This window comes from Harmonia axyridis, chromosome 2 (assembly GCF_914767665.1).
Source record: "Harmonia axyridis chromosome 2, icHarAxyr1.1, whole genome shotgun sequence".
Lineage (NCBI taxonomy): Eukaryota > Metazoa > Arthropoda > Insecta > Coleoptera > Coccinellidae > Harmonia > Harmonia axyridis.
The window spans coordinates 17,135,401-17,150,837 of record NC_059502.1 but is presented as its reverse complement, the minus strand read 5'-3'; the positions used below and the strand labels follow the sequence as shown (position 1 = coordinate 17,150,837).

General features: G+C 35.2%; 1 protein-coding gene across 1 annotated transcript in view; it reads left to right on the top strand.

The window, feature by feature from the left end:
• LOC123672912 (sushi, von Willebrand factor type A, EGF and pentraxin domain-containing protein 1) overlaps window positions 1-15,437 on the top strand; it is a 46,826-nt gene that overhangs the window by 21,256 nt on the left and 10,133 nt on the right. Inside the window, exons 2-7 of the mRNA XM_045607246.1 lie at window positions 1,878-2,051; window positions 8,866-9,168; window positions 10,863-10,985; window positions 13,881-14,171; window positions 14,435-14,584; window positions 15,069-15,245. Of these exons, the coding sequence (XP_045463202.1) occupies window positions 1,878-2,051; window positions 8,866-9,168; window positions 10,863-10,985; window positions 13,881-14,171; window positions 14,435-14,584; window positions 15,069-15,245 (1,218 nt within the window). The remainder of the gene's footprint in view (window positions 1-1,877; window positions 2,052-8,865; window positions 9,169-10,862; window positions 10,986-13,880; window positions 14,172-14,434; window positions 14,585-15,068; window positions 15,246-15,437) is intronic.

Genomic DNA, 15,437 nt, shown 5'->3' with positions numbered 1-15,437 from the left:
GCATAAACCACTTGAGCTCCTCTTTGGCATCAAAGAAAGAAAGACCAGATACATAGGGCATGTGATGGTGGGTGCGAAATATGAGCTTCTGATGTTGATAATAGAAGGTAAGATTCAGGGCAGAAGATCGGTGGGTAGAAGACCAAATTCTTGGCTGAAGAATTTAAGAAGATGATTCGGTAGCACCTTCACCGACATTTTTGGGCTGCTACATCTAGAATTTTGATTGCCAAATGGATCACCAACCTTCTTTAGGAGACGGCGTACTAAGAAGAAGAATTGGAAGAGTTGTAGTTCCAGCAAAATGGTGCAAAAAGCCACAAAACACGCCCCGTTTTGGCTTTATTGCAAAAAAAATCCCAGGACGCGTAATTTCTCGTTTCGGTTATGCGAATGGGCCACCAAGATCTAATGATTTATTACCTTTGGATTTTTTATGAGGTTATACGAAGGATTGTGTTTATGCCGGTAATTGTCAGACTATTGACGATATTAGGTACATAGCGGAGGACATTCACATGATGTTGTATTCCTCACATAACGACAAACGACAAGGTCTTAGCATTTTATTGAAATAAAAACTTGTCGATATTCTAAATGAAAGTGTTTTATTTACGTTTACTTTCGAAACCACAAAATGGATTATGCTTTTTCCGTTACCCGGAAAAATTGATCCAAAAAAGTGGTAAATATCCATTTTAGATCAAAAACACGAATTTGGATAATCTCGTAAAAACCCCGTCAGTACTTTTTCAAAATTTCCAGGAAGGGGTCGACTATATTCTCACATAAATTATGTAACCAATTTTCGTTTAATTCCTCAAGAACCTGGTTGGTGTTTTCTTTCACCGCATTGGTCCTATGAATTTCAATGAGTCAACGTTCACTTACAACACCTGATCGATGCTTAATTTTCAGCAAGAGGTCATGTACTTTCAAACTTTACGTGGTAGGCGACATTTCAATCGTTACGAACTGAAACCTGTTTATTTCATTCGGGAATGTTCCACATTTTGCAGGTAGAAAGAGATAGGATCAAGGTGAACTATTAAAAGGCTCGGTGAAGGTGTTTTTGTTTCGCTAAAGAACTGTTTTTTCACAACAGGAAACGTATGTCGGACCTTATAGGGTTTCTGGTGTTCATTACTGAATCTAAATGTATTGTTCGTGATTTGCATAAAGGTTTTTTGTGAAAGAATTACCTTGAAAACACCCCAAGTAATTTGATTAAGTAACTGATAACTCAATGTAGGTCATACACAAATAATGCTTGGATTTAGGAGGTAAATTCTTTACTTCTTTACTAAAACTTGTTACGCTAGAATCCCAGCTAACTAGGACATATATATTTTTATTCCAACGTACAATAATGAAGAAAATCAAAGAAACCATTTATTATTTTCTCCTACTTCTTCATTATATGGGTTTGATAACAAGTTGATATTTAGATTTATTTTTTATTCTCCAATCACCATCAAAATTATTTCATAACTAATATTATTAGTTATCTGTATCTCACGTTGTATAAGTCCGATCGGCTTTCACTAGAAGGCGTAAGAAAGATGAGATTTCGTTCTACAAAAACTTTTTTGATAGTTTTGTGATTAATTGACTCAGTTTACTTTGAGTGCGCGTCAAAGTGGACACTAGTGTCACACAAAGAGAAAATACGCCATATTTCACAGTTTTTCTTCGATAAAGACGAAAATGCAAGCCAGACGACTTTATTCAAACTCTCATGTGGTTCGATTTTCTGAATCCAGAGAAAATTTGACCAAATAAAATTTTGCAATGAAATAGGAAATAATGAATTATTGTATAAAATGTGTCGTGTTTTCTACTACAAAGTTTTTTCAATTTTATATTTTTTCTTTCAGTTAATTGTCCACATCCAGCAGTTCCAGTCAACGCCGAATTGACACTAAGTAGGACCGATTTGACTGCCGGTACTATAGCTTCTTATAAGTGTAGGGAAGGTTTCGAATTGTTTGGGAATAGTGACGTGATATGTCAAGAATCGGGGAAATGGAAAGGAGAATTGCCCTTTTGCGGTGAGTAGATTTGATTATTTCACCCTTAAGAAAGTTTGAAAAAATATAAGGAATAAATGTTGCCAAAAATTAGACCTCATATGCAAAAAATTTCCATCATTGTCTTTTTTTTCATTTCATAATCTTAAATGTGAAGTGTCAACGAAAATTGTAATGTTTTAATTTCAAGAACAGTTTATTTTCAACTCCGCCTGGGGCGTTTTGGTGGTGGATTGAGTAGCTATCAAGCGTCACTGTCGGTCCCAAGCCCGGATAAAGGAGGAGGGTTGTCAGGCGAGGGTAGCATCCTACCTGGCGTAAAAACTATCCTTGCTCACAGATCCAATAATCAGCCTCGGAATAGGACGGATGCAACGGTAATGAACATGGCTAGAAATAGGACAACGAATACGGTTTTGAGAGAAAAGAAGAGAAATTGGAGGAAGAGAATTTTAAGGGTTGCCTGCTGGAATATCATGTCCTGGAATAAGAGATGCCATGAGATACTTCTAGAGATGAGGCAACACAAAGTTGACATCTGCGCACTGTCTGAGACTAAGCGGAAAGGCAGGGGCACTATGAAGCTTCCTGGTTACATCTTCGTTTATAGCGGCGTAGACCATTGTAAGAGAGCATCAGCAGGTGTAGGAGTCTTGATTGCGGAAAAATACGAGCCATTCATCAACGATATCCGATACATTGATGAAAGAATCCTTGTGATGTCATTAAATGCAGAGTCCGGAAGGACACATATTATAAGTGTTTATGCCCCAGACAGTAGTCGGAAAAAAGAAGAAACAGATGCCTTTTACGAAGTTATTGAAGCAGAACTGAGAAAAATACCGCCAACCGAAAGAATAATAATTTTGGGAGATCTGAATGCACGAGTGGGCAACAATGTGCTGCCAGGGATAATGAATCGATTTAACGAAGATCAAATCAACGATAATGGTGAAATTCTTGTCGACTTCTGCGCACGTCACTCTCTGAGGATAAACAATACTTTTTATCCGCACAAACTTCAGCACAAAATAACATGGCAAAACTCCCGAGGTCAGCACTCTATGATAGATTATGTCATATCAAACAGAGCCATACATCCATCCCAGGTCTTAGATATCCGAAGCATAACATCAGCAAATATCGGCTCGGACCACAATCTTGTTTTGTGTAAACTACGAATGAACATGCAGAGAAAAAAACAGGATAAAAATAACATCATAAAAACTAAATTCAACATCGAATCTCTCACCAACGCATCAACAAAAAGCCTGTACCAAACACGTCTCCAACAGAAAATTGAGATAGATGGGATTGAGGAAATAGATGACGTAGAAACATGCTGGATAAAGATTAAGAATAACATCAAAGCAGCGGCGATAGAAGCAATGGGACAGAGACAAATAAAGACAGTACAGAAATCCAACAACAAAGAATGGTATTGCCCAGAAATAAAAGAGTTAGCGAACGAGAAAAGGTCAGCCTACGTCAGATACAGAAGCAAGAAAACATCAGAAGAGAGGAGTCGATATATAGAAGTCAGAAATCGGGTCAACGAGGAGATAAGAGACATAAAGCGGAAATACTGGGAACAATTCACTTCGGAGATGGAACACGACCTTTATGGAGCTCAGAAAAAAAATCTGGAGCGTGCTGAGGAGAAGAAGGAAAGAGGTGGCGGAATACACTAGAACTGAGCAGATTGAGAAGAAAACGTGGGAAGAACACTTCAAAGGGTTGCACTGTGCGCATGAAGAGCAGGATGATAATCGCTACAGTGAAGATGCGGAAAATACTGGCATGTCTGAGATCACGAACCAGGCAGTGAATGAAGCGATTGAAAAATTGAAGAATCGTAAATCCCCAGGTCCAGACGAGATACCAAATGAACTCCTTAAGTATGGAGGGTCCGTACTTGGCAACGAATTAAGATCTCTCTTCAACAAAATACTCAACACAGGAAAGGTTCCAGTGGAATGGAAAAAGAGTGTAACAATACCCATTTTCAAGAAGGGGGACAAAAAGAAACCCGAAAACTATAGGGGAATCACCTTGCTGGATTCTACTATGAAGCTGTTTACCAGGATTCTGACGGATATGATACAGCGGCACATGGACATCTCTGAAGAGCAGCAGGGGTTTAGGAAAAACCGATCAACTCTGGACGCCATATACATAGTCCGACAGCTAATAGAAAAGTCCATAGAGTACAATAAGCCCATGTACATGTGTTTCATAGACCTGACGAAGGCTTTTGATCGCGTCCAACTGAGAGATGTCACTCGTATCATGAAGAAGAAACATGTTCCCAGTGATATTGTAAGGATTGTAGGGGAACTAAATCATGAAACATCCACTAGGATTATGACAAACAACGGTCTCACAAAAGAAATACCAACACCAACAGGAATAAGACAAGGAGATTCCTTGAGTCCCCAATTATTCAACATAATAATGGACGATATAATAGAAGATTTGAAGAATACAGCAAGAGGATACAAGCTAACAACCGGTGAAATAAAGATAATCTGCTACGCCGACGATGCAGTAATTGTGGCTGAGAGCGAAGACGATCTACAGAGGCTCTTGTTTAAATTCTACACAAAGGCAAAAAAATTGAACATGGAAATATCTACCACAAAAACCAAATCACTCGTCGTTTCAAAGGAACCAATTAGATGTAAACTTGTAGTTGAGGACCGACCAATAGAACAGGTTATGAGGGTTGCATATTTGGGCGTGCAGATCTCGTCCAATCAGGACAGAACTCGGGAAATTAAAGAACAAGCAAATAAGGCGGCAAGAATATCGGGTGCTCTTAGAGACATTGTGTGGAACAACAAACACATGCGCAATCAAACCAAGGTCAGAATATATAAAACTATTGTGAGACCAATTATGACATACGGTATCGAAACGAGAGCCGATACTAAAGTAATGAAGAACGCACTGCGAACTGCTGAGATGAAGGTGCTCAGAAACATCCTGGGCCTCACATTACGAGACAAAAGAAGAAATGAAGATATTCGCAGCGAATGTGAGGTTCCGGATGTAGTCCGATGGGGTCGCAATAGGCGAAGATTATGGAATGCCCACGTGGAAAGAATGGGCGATGGAAGAATTGCGAAGATTGTGAGAGACGGAACACCGGGAACACGCAGACCGTTGGGGAGACCACCAAAACGATGGAGAGACTCATGGACTTCGATCTCACAGGAGGCATAATAATTGGAGAATACAAGCCACAGGCTTAAAATATGAAGAAGAAGAAGAAAGAAGAGAACAGTTTATTTTGTATAATGAAGAGAAGCATATCTGATCAAAACTGTGTACTTATATAATAGAATTTTAATATTAGAAGGTTATTCCATAATAAAATATCGATCAAATTCAAACATCTATCGCATTTTAGCCATTATTTTGTCTGACGATTTAGTTTTGAAATATCATCAAGAACCTTAATTAGGTAAATATATAATAATTACTCGAACGAAAAATTTCTATACCCGAATACCGGTCACTTTAGAGTTTAGACCAATCGAAAATAATTTTAAATTCATGCAATAAAGTTAAGAATAAACGTTCGAAATTAACTTGAATAACGTTAAATAGAAAAAAAATCTCTTGGCAAAAGGTTCCAATTGTTAAAAAGCCTGTTAACAAAAATTGGAAGGAACATAATTCTTATATCAAATTATAAATTAATTGCAGGTATAAAATAAAAATATTACATCAGACACGTATATCTGAAGCATTTTTAATGCGTCGTTCCCTTGAACTTGTGCGTGCTTCAACTTTCCACGAGCACAGCTTTTGGTTATACAGGGTGAGTCTTAAAGTTGTGCATTTAGTTCAGCCATAGACTTCTGTAATCAAATAAAACACTTCTTAAATTTGCCTTTCCAGATTCGGCTCAGCTGGAAACATAAGAGGTTTTTCAAAGTTCAAAAAAAAGAAGTTTTTCCTACAAATCTTTCACATTATCATTCAGGATGAAATGCATTTCATTGTAAAAATTCGATGATTCATAAAACTGCACTACAGCAGAAAAAAGAAAACATATAGAGATAATCCACAGTCACTTTCAGAATACTTAATCAATTTAGAAAATAGAATTCTTATATTTTAGATATTTATAAGCGAGAATCATATAAAATCATTAGAATTCCTCAAAGTGCATCTTGATTTTGGATCCATTTCTTAGAAAGGAAATGCCTTGAATACAGCTGAGGCAATGTTGTCTCGTTTTTTTTTGTATAATCGAAGCTTAATAAATATTTCCTCATAACGGACATGAAAAAAAGAATTTTTTTTGACGAGTGCTACATAATTGATGATTCTTATTTGTATTCAGTTTTGTATTATCTAGGTGGTGAAAACATCAAAAGTGAAATGGAAAATGAAAAAAGTGTTTTGGATCGTTGGAGGAACCTAAAGTTGTATTTGACATTCAATGTAAAGCTTTAAAACTCAACCTGGACTGAGATTCGTTCTCAAAAACAAATTAGAGTATATTATATCGAATATTGAGATTTTTAATCACACAAATAAGGCCATTAGGAGGAATCTGATGTCTAAGACCCAGTTGCAGAAGCTTTCAATAAGATTCAATGCCGCATTAATATTTTAAGCCTCCATTAAACAGTGCAGGTAGCCAATAGGCTGGAAGATTAAAATTTTAATGACGGCATTACACTTTAATGAACGTTCCTGCAACTGGATGTTAGAAATCAGATTTCTCTTAATGTTTCATTAAAAATCCGAATATAACATTCCAATATAATTTATACTAGTTTGTTCTTGAGAACGAATCTTCAAAGTTAGTTTCCAATGTAGTACTCAAAACAAAACAATAGTAAGTGGAACTAGTGGAAGTAGTTCATATTTATTCACACATGCGTTTCAATTGATGATTATTTCTTCATAATGAAGTATAATTAATGGAGAAGTTAATATGTTTTGAACTAGAATGCAGCAAACACCATTTTAATGAGCTATTCTCTATATCCTTATAAATTATGCTCAAACCTCCTTAGAACGATGAGAATTAACAGCCGGATCAATGAAAACCCCATTATTCTCAATACAAACGATCTTGCGATGCACAAACACTGTGCAAATATTAGCATATTTTATTGTGAATTCCTTTTGCAAGTCGCTCACTTTTTTCAAATTCTGAATAGTGTGTATACGTTTCTCTATGTATGCTGTGAATATTCTGGAGAAAAGTAGAACGCCTCGCGATCCTTAGTCCAACAAAAGAAGTAATGAGATCAGTTTCACACCACAAATCATTTAGGTCAAATTTCTTCGAGGATATTCGATGATCACGAACAACAACGGTTTGCTCTTATATTTTAATTGATTCAGACACGAAGTGTGGGTGCTTGTATCTGAATAAATGACTGAAAAAGTGACCACGTTTGAGATTCCGTGAGGTGGTTTAGTGACACATATCTGGTTTCTAATTGAAACGTCTTTTTCATCGGATATATGTATTTCGAGAAAGTGGCTTTTTTGTGTCATGCGTATCAAATTATTATCGAGCACGAGATTATTTGGGAAAGATTTATTCATTCTTCTGGGATTACAGAAGAAACTTTGCCGTCTTTTTCTCGATTGTATATTGATATTCGCTCGGCCTTAAAATCAGTACTGCATTAATTGGCTTTCGGTCTAGTGAAACAAGATCACCTGAGGTCTATTCACGCCACGAATACGTTAATTTATAAAAACTGAAATATCTATATGCTAATGTCCCAACCAAAACACCAAATTTCCCCTAAAACAAGAAATATTGAGATCCCGGGTATTCCACGTTAGCGCATGTGCAAATCGTATGAGCAAGTATATCAGAAAGACAAGAAACTTTCATGGAATCACCGATTCCATGGATCACACGATTCGAATACCCATACCAATTTTTATCAAAATACGACAAGTAGATAGTAAGTTATGAAAATCCCGGGATCAAACCTATGCACCCTTCATCTGGAAAAGCTGAATTTTGTATGCAATCATTTACCTACGGCCCAAATTGAGTAACCCAACCCAATTTCATCAAAATAGTACAGGATGATTCACCGCGATGACCTATTAGACGTTATTGAAAAACTAATCATAATTTTGTTCTGAAAATTTGCATGTTGGGATTTGAGACAATGATCATTCTCCCTGAAATATTTTCAGATCTCTACAACGTCCGGCTATACCGGAAACAAACTACTACTTCCTTATTTCAAATGGCACCCAGTATATTATTGCATCATTAGATTTCTTTTTTGGTCACCAATTTCAGCAATATGCCATACCTTGGTTAAAAGCTCAACGGTTCAAGAATTAATCGGATTCTTATGAAAATAATTGTGGCGACGAGGACTGCAGAATTTTTTTTTCGAAAATCCTGACTCTTGAAAGCTTTGAGGTTCAACAGGGGCCTAGCAGAGATTATAAATATTCATATATTCTTTTCAGGCCAGATGTATTAATACATATATTTATACATCAACCTCAAATGTTTCTGTTGAAAAAAATTTATCAGGCTGTAAGAATAAGAGAAATATTTTATGACAAAAAATGCAATATTTGATAAGATCAAAAAATATTGAATTGAATTGAAACTATAGTTTGATGATATTAAACAACATTTTGTCGCGAATCATTCGAAGTTTTGCTCCCTATCCATATATGTATAATTAGTAAATATTCCCCTACGTGGGAATTGTACTGAACACAATATACGCTTTGATCTAATATATGTTTAACCAATGTTCTGGCTCTCATCACTCTAGCACAGCTTCAAAATCATTATTCAATAGCTTTTTTTCATTTTCAGGCACCAACGTAGCTTACAGAAAACCTACCAACCAATCCACAACTGTGAGAAGTGGAAATCCAGAGAATGCCAACAGTGGCCAGGAAGCTGAGTCAAATAACGCGAAATGCTCAGAAACCCAAAAAGAAGCAAGTCCATGGTGGAACGTCGACTTGCTGAAACCCTATCCGGTAAAGGTGGTGCGGATCACCACCAGAGGATGCTGCGGACATCAGCCTCTTCAAGACATCGAAATAAGGGTTGGAAACAGCAGCAGTCAGTTGCAGAGAAACCCTTTGTGTGCTTGGTTTCCAGGAACCTTAGGTATTTTCAGTTTTCTCTTATTGTGTCTGTTGAAAAATCGAATTCAAACGAAATTACAAACTAATTCTCACAAGTCCGAGCTTTATTATTTTCCTTTATCTATCTGCTTTCTCGGCATCGCCCATTATTTGCCATTTGTGATTTTTGCGTTCGTCATCGCTATACACTTACCCGTTGTTTTCGGTTCATTCCCGTCACAAAATTTCAATACTGTACTTATCAAAGAACTGATTCGGATCGAAAAATTGTCTGGTCTGTGTTGTACAATTTATTATGTTTCATTCAAATTGTAATTTATTTGTGGAGACATCAGTTTTGAATTTAATATATATACAGTTTGTTCCTAAATTGAAGCTACAAATGAAAATGACAGATTTCTCGGATCATTTCAAGAAAAAAAGTCCTATAACATGAGTCCGCAAACGCTTTGTTTGTGAGATACAGGTGTTAAAGTTCAAGTTTTTCTCTCATAGCACCTTCCCTTCACAAGATTTTCAAATTGAATTGGCATATATATTCCAATGTAAAGTTTTCATCATTTTGGTTTGTTGTAGTTTTGTCGTATCTGCAATCGATTTCGTGAAAAAAATTCAAACAGCTCTCTACAGTAATTCTCAGGAAAATCCGAATTATTATGAAGATCCAGTTAGGTAGCTGTGATAAATAAATTAATTATAAGTTTTGGTACTTATTTACTAACTCTGTAGCGGTGAGCGTTTGAATTTAATCGAAGAAACTGTCAAAATATTCCGAGAATGATCGATCGTGACAAGAATTCAATACAATTTTAGTCCATTATATTTACTCTTTTTTAATGTGAAATAATTTGACATGTACCTAACCCCGTTTAAATTAATGAGTCGAATGGTGGGTAGGTATACATCTAGATATTTAAGAAATTGCTAGAATTAATAACGAAAAATTTATTCATTATTGCTTCACCTATATTAAAATTTTATATTCTCTAACTTTAAAGGCATAAACAGTTTGAATAGCCCGATATTTGGATAGCTGTTACTTTTGAAGCTGTCATCTTTTGACATTTGACGTGTATACGCTATTTATAAAAAGGGAACGATACATGCTCCAAAGCCATACTGAAATGGTTGAAATTCACTACCAAACGGTCAAAATCTTGCAGTCAAAGCTTGTAAAACTAAAGATATTGAAATAATACCGACATTTGAATCTTTACTTCTGAAAATTGAACAATTAAATAATTAACTTGGTACTTTCACGTTCGAATTTTCGGAGACTTCAACGTTAGATAAAACGCGAAACCTCTACTTTCTACATGATTTTAATAATTTGCTTGTATGAGAAGCAGCTCATAAAGATATTATTACATTCAGTACACAAAAGGTTATCAAGATTATTCTATATTCCTCCTGATTATATCAACTATCGGAGGAAACATCTATAATAATAGCTGGAAGAACATAACACTTCCTCTTTGCTTCGTTCACAATCAAAAAGCTTAATTTTTTTGCATAGTTAATTAATGAATTACCAACAATCTGATTACTTTCATTTGTCGGTTTGCTTCGAAAATCTTCCATTGAAATCAATCGGACAATACAAGGTCAGGTTTATCGAAAGAACTGAAGGTAACCGTTTGACTCCTGTACAATTATATTTTTTGAGCGCAACGATTAAGGAGATATGAAATGACTAACGTATTTGGTGTTTTTCAGATGAAGGCATCACTAAATCATTCACTTGTGCCAGGAATATTATTGGGCAATACGTCTTTCTACAACTGGTTGGAGTTGACGGATCCCTCTCACTTTGCGATGTTGAAGTTTTTACGTCAGATGGTAAGTTTATAACGAATCGAAGGAGTGATTATTTTTAATTCCTTAGAATTTTTTCATTTAAAGTTTTAATGAAGGCAACAAACTTGATTTAAATTGTATAAGAACAGATACTGGATTACCGTGATAATGATGTAAGAATATATCGAGGACTTGCATGGTACATTGTACATGTACCTTGTAGCACTGAGAACACAATAATAGTTGATGATATTAAAAGTGTTCATCTTGATTATTCTGCAATAATATCTAAAATTAAAATAAAAAATTATTGGAAAGTTTTACCCTTCCTCGTGCATCCTTGGCTAAAATCGCGATTTGCTGCAAAATACGGCATTCTGCCGTTTTGCCTGCCAATTCTACCATTCTCTGCACCTTTTCTATATTGACAGTAGTAAGCAGTCGAAGCCCTAATTGTAGAAGGTAAAAAAAAGGAAAAAGACTCCTAATTGGCGATAAAGTGGATAGATTAACTCTCTTCTCAAATCCTTCACTTAGTTATATGAAGCATATTAACAAAAAGTTCTCTTAAAATTGTTTGTCTGGAGAGGCCTATATTGGCATTCACAAAGTAAGCTGCATACCTATATAGATATGGATCCCAATATGCATTTTCCCATTCATTAATCAATTCCATAATATGAACTGAAGGCTGTTATAATGTAATACTGAAAAAATGCAGTAAACAGTGACTTGCATTTTCCATAGAGTAGAGGATAAAATTAACTAACACTCGATTAAAAGTTTTCACTTTGTCTGATAATTATATGTGAGATGACGGTATTCAATTTGTATTGAATAGAATTTCGTAGATAAATTTCTCATGGCTGTCTGAAATCTACACCTATTAATTGCGACGATTTATGAAATTAATGAAGATAGAAAAAACAATAGAAAATTAAATTACTTAATTTGGTTGATAAATTCTGATATTAAGTGTGTAATCAAGGTAACATAAACATACCTTATATGAATTTAATATTATTTGCAGTAATGAAACATAATTGAGCTGAATTAAAAAGTTGAACTTGTTCTAGCGTTAATGTAAATTCATTTCAACATGTTTGCAGTCACATAACTTCAACAACAAAAAACTTCTTATAAAAACTTGGTACCTACATCGATAAAGCATAGTTCCATTTTAATGGCAATTTCCGGAATTTCTAGTTTTACACCTGTTTCCTTCTTCTTGAATGGTCTTAGTGATCCATTATGATTATAGGAAAAAATTAATGCAGCTTGAAGAAAAATCATAGCCAAAATAGAATAATTTACGGAGAGCCACATCGTATAAGAATTCAGTATAGATCAGTTCAATGAAAAAATTTGGAAAGCACTGACTTTAAGACAGGAGCCTTTGAAAGGTCGTTCATTCATGTGTTAGTTGCACCCTTGGCAACTACATATATACCTATATAATAATAAATAATAAATATAAGTTTATTCGTTCGAAAACTACAAATAAACTTAAAAAATACTGTGGAGTTATTCAATGACAACTGTGTACAGATATTTAAAATCAAAATTAAATTCACTCAAAAACTTAACCAAAATGAACAATTTCACCATCTATTCCTCTTCAATTTGTATTCAAATCATCATTTTCTCTGTCATCATCGGTATTTTTTTTTGTCTCATTATCGGGTGTGTATCGTCTTCATCGGTGGTAGGTACATGTTTGGGAATTTATAAAGAATCCTAATTCAGCCAGTAATTTCTGCATTCGGGTGATTCATGTCTAGATTTGACCAGTTAAATCTCAACTAGAATTGATCATTCTATGGAACATGTATCGATCCTCTGTTATAAGCCATGTTTTTATTTCTTTTTTGAATCTGTTCACACTTTTCAGTTCCCTGATTTTCAGCGGTACAATTGGGTAAATTCTTGAAGCTATATAGGTACAACACATTGGCCAATCCTTTTTTCCGCTATTTTTCTTTCATAATTATTTTGTTTTTCTCTAGTATTATGTTCGTGCTCTTACAATCTGATGGGTATTTTGTTTTGGTAGGCATTTAAAAAATTTTTTTGGGCATAAATTTGTCTTATATCAAGTACCTTGGAAATTTCATATATTCAAGAACTCGAAAATGTTATTATTTTTCCATATACAATCAAGTGGTCTCTAAGGGTCCAATTATAGCTCAAAAACTCAGAGCTTTCTTCATTATTTTTCTATATTCTGCTTGCATTTCCTATGGCTCTGACGACGCTCTTGGCACGAAATTTTGCACGAAGCTTGGGATTGTTCTGAACTAAGTCGGTTTTGTTGTCACTGAAATATTAGTTCTTTTTTCGATAGTCTATCTACACAAAATTTTGAACGAAGATTGAAATGATAATTCTTTATAAACACGTGGCAGAAGCGCTGCCAGGATCGGCATACTGAATATTTTGCTGGAGCGCAAAATAGTCAGAAGTCATACTTTTTGACACAACAATATTAATTCTTAACGAAAATATCACTCTTTGTAGAGAAATAAGAAAATTGCTAAGCGCCCAATTCTATTGGAATCGAATGAGCACTCTCAACTATTTATGAAAATACAAATAGGTGCCACTAAGCACCTTCAAGAACTACATCATCTTTTGACTATAGAGTAAAATCAAATCATCAAATGAATTCATAAATTCAATAGCAATCAATGAAGGTACAATTAGACAGTTTAGGCGGCAAAATTTCATTTTGCCGGATTCCAAAATGTCTGTCAGCGGCCCTAACACGAGGAATTTCAACCCGATATGAGAATATTCACTGATTAATGTCATATCATTTAAGCAAATACATGTGTAATGAAAACTTTATATATAAAGTTTTCATTACACATGTATTTGCTTAATTAACGAATGTACTGTATACAGTACATTCGTTTAATTTATTTGTCTTGTTTTCAGAGCTTTCAATCGACGATTGCTCACCACCAGGAGCACCTGCAGATTTGAAATTGACTTCCTTCAACAGGACATGTTACGAATTTGGCATATCGCAAGGGAGGTCCTTCAAAGATGCTCGAGCGTACTGTCAAAAGTTCAAAGGTGATTTAGTACACAGTATGGGGCGCAGTACTACCTCATTTCTCTATTCGGAACTGGAGAGGAGAAGGAACTCTTTTAAAACACAATTGGTTTGGATTGGGGCCCAGAAAGAACCCAACAAAGCCTCCAAGATTTATAAGTGGACGAATGGTAGGACGCATATTATATAATTTTTAACCCATGTATTGAAACCTTTAAGTATTTGATTTGATTAATTTGATTGGATGTCAGGAGCTTTTGAGCGCTTGTTGCTTAATAATTTCATAAAGAACCAACAATTCTTTGAGAAAGTTAATAAAAATAATAAATTTATAAGGTAATTTTCAATATGCCCTTGCCTCAAAAAGTCTGTTTCGACTATTTTCAGTAAGTGGATATAGGACTTTTTTCTCAATAATCCTATTAACTTTCAGGGGAAACCATTTTGAGTCCTGCCTGGGGAAGTGACCAGCCAAACAATTATAATGGCGAACAGAACTGTGTGGTTTTAGATGGAGGCAGAAAGTGGCTCTGGAATGATGTTGGATGTAACTTGGACTACTTGCATTGGATTTGTCAATACGGTAAACCAAAAAACTTTTACAAACTAACAAAATGAATATTAATTAGTTCATTAAAAAGTCAGAGAAGAAGTGAGATAACAGTATTGATAATAGTATCATCCATTTGATTTGAAAAAGGTTTTTACTCACGAGAGAGATAACGATACTTAATATTCAGCCAAGCACCAATATCAACCAAACTAGCGTTTCATCCAAAGAGCTTAGCGGCAAAACTTAGTGACTCCAAACAACTTATCATTACACCTCAGTCAGTTGATGGCTTAAACCAGTGACTTAGCCAAAAAAAGCCTTTTCTTTGTTTTTATTGAGACTTATGATTATATAGCTAGATACGCGCTGAGTATAGTATACCTTGGTAGCCACTCGGCCAAGTGAATAGAATCTTGCCCGCTGAGTACACTCGTCCGTTTATTTTATCTTCCTTTTTCATCAGTAACTATTTCCATTGAAAAATATTTGCATTGAGATAATATGTTCTATTCAGAACCATCCAGCTGTGGAGGTCCAGACAAAAAGGAAAACACAACAATCGTTGGCACTGACTATAGAATAGGATCTATAGTCCAATATAGATGTCCTGAGGGCCATATGCTAGTTGGAGAACCATCTAGACGTTGTCTCAATAATGGTGTTTGGTCAGGCAGCGCACCGTCCTGCAGATGTAAGTAACTCGATAAAGTATAAATCACTAGTATAAGAGAGCATAAATAGGTCAAAATTTGTTTATTCAAATCCATAGAATGAAAGTTGATTATCCGGAAGTAGGTCTATCTAACTACCAAAAATATTTTGGTTCTTCCTGCAATTCATCGATAATAACCTAATCTGTAAATCTGCCCTTTATAAAAGGTGA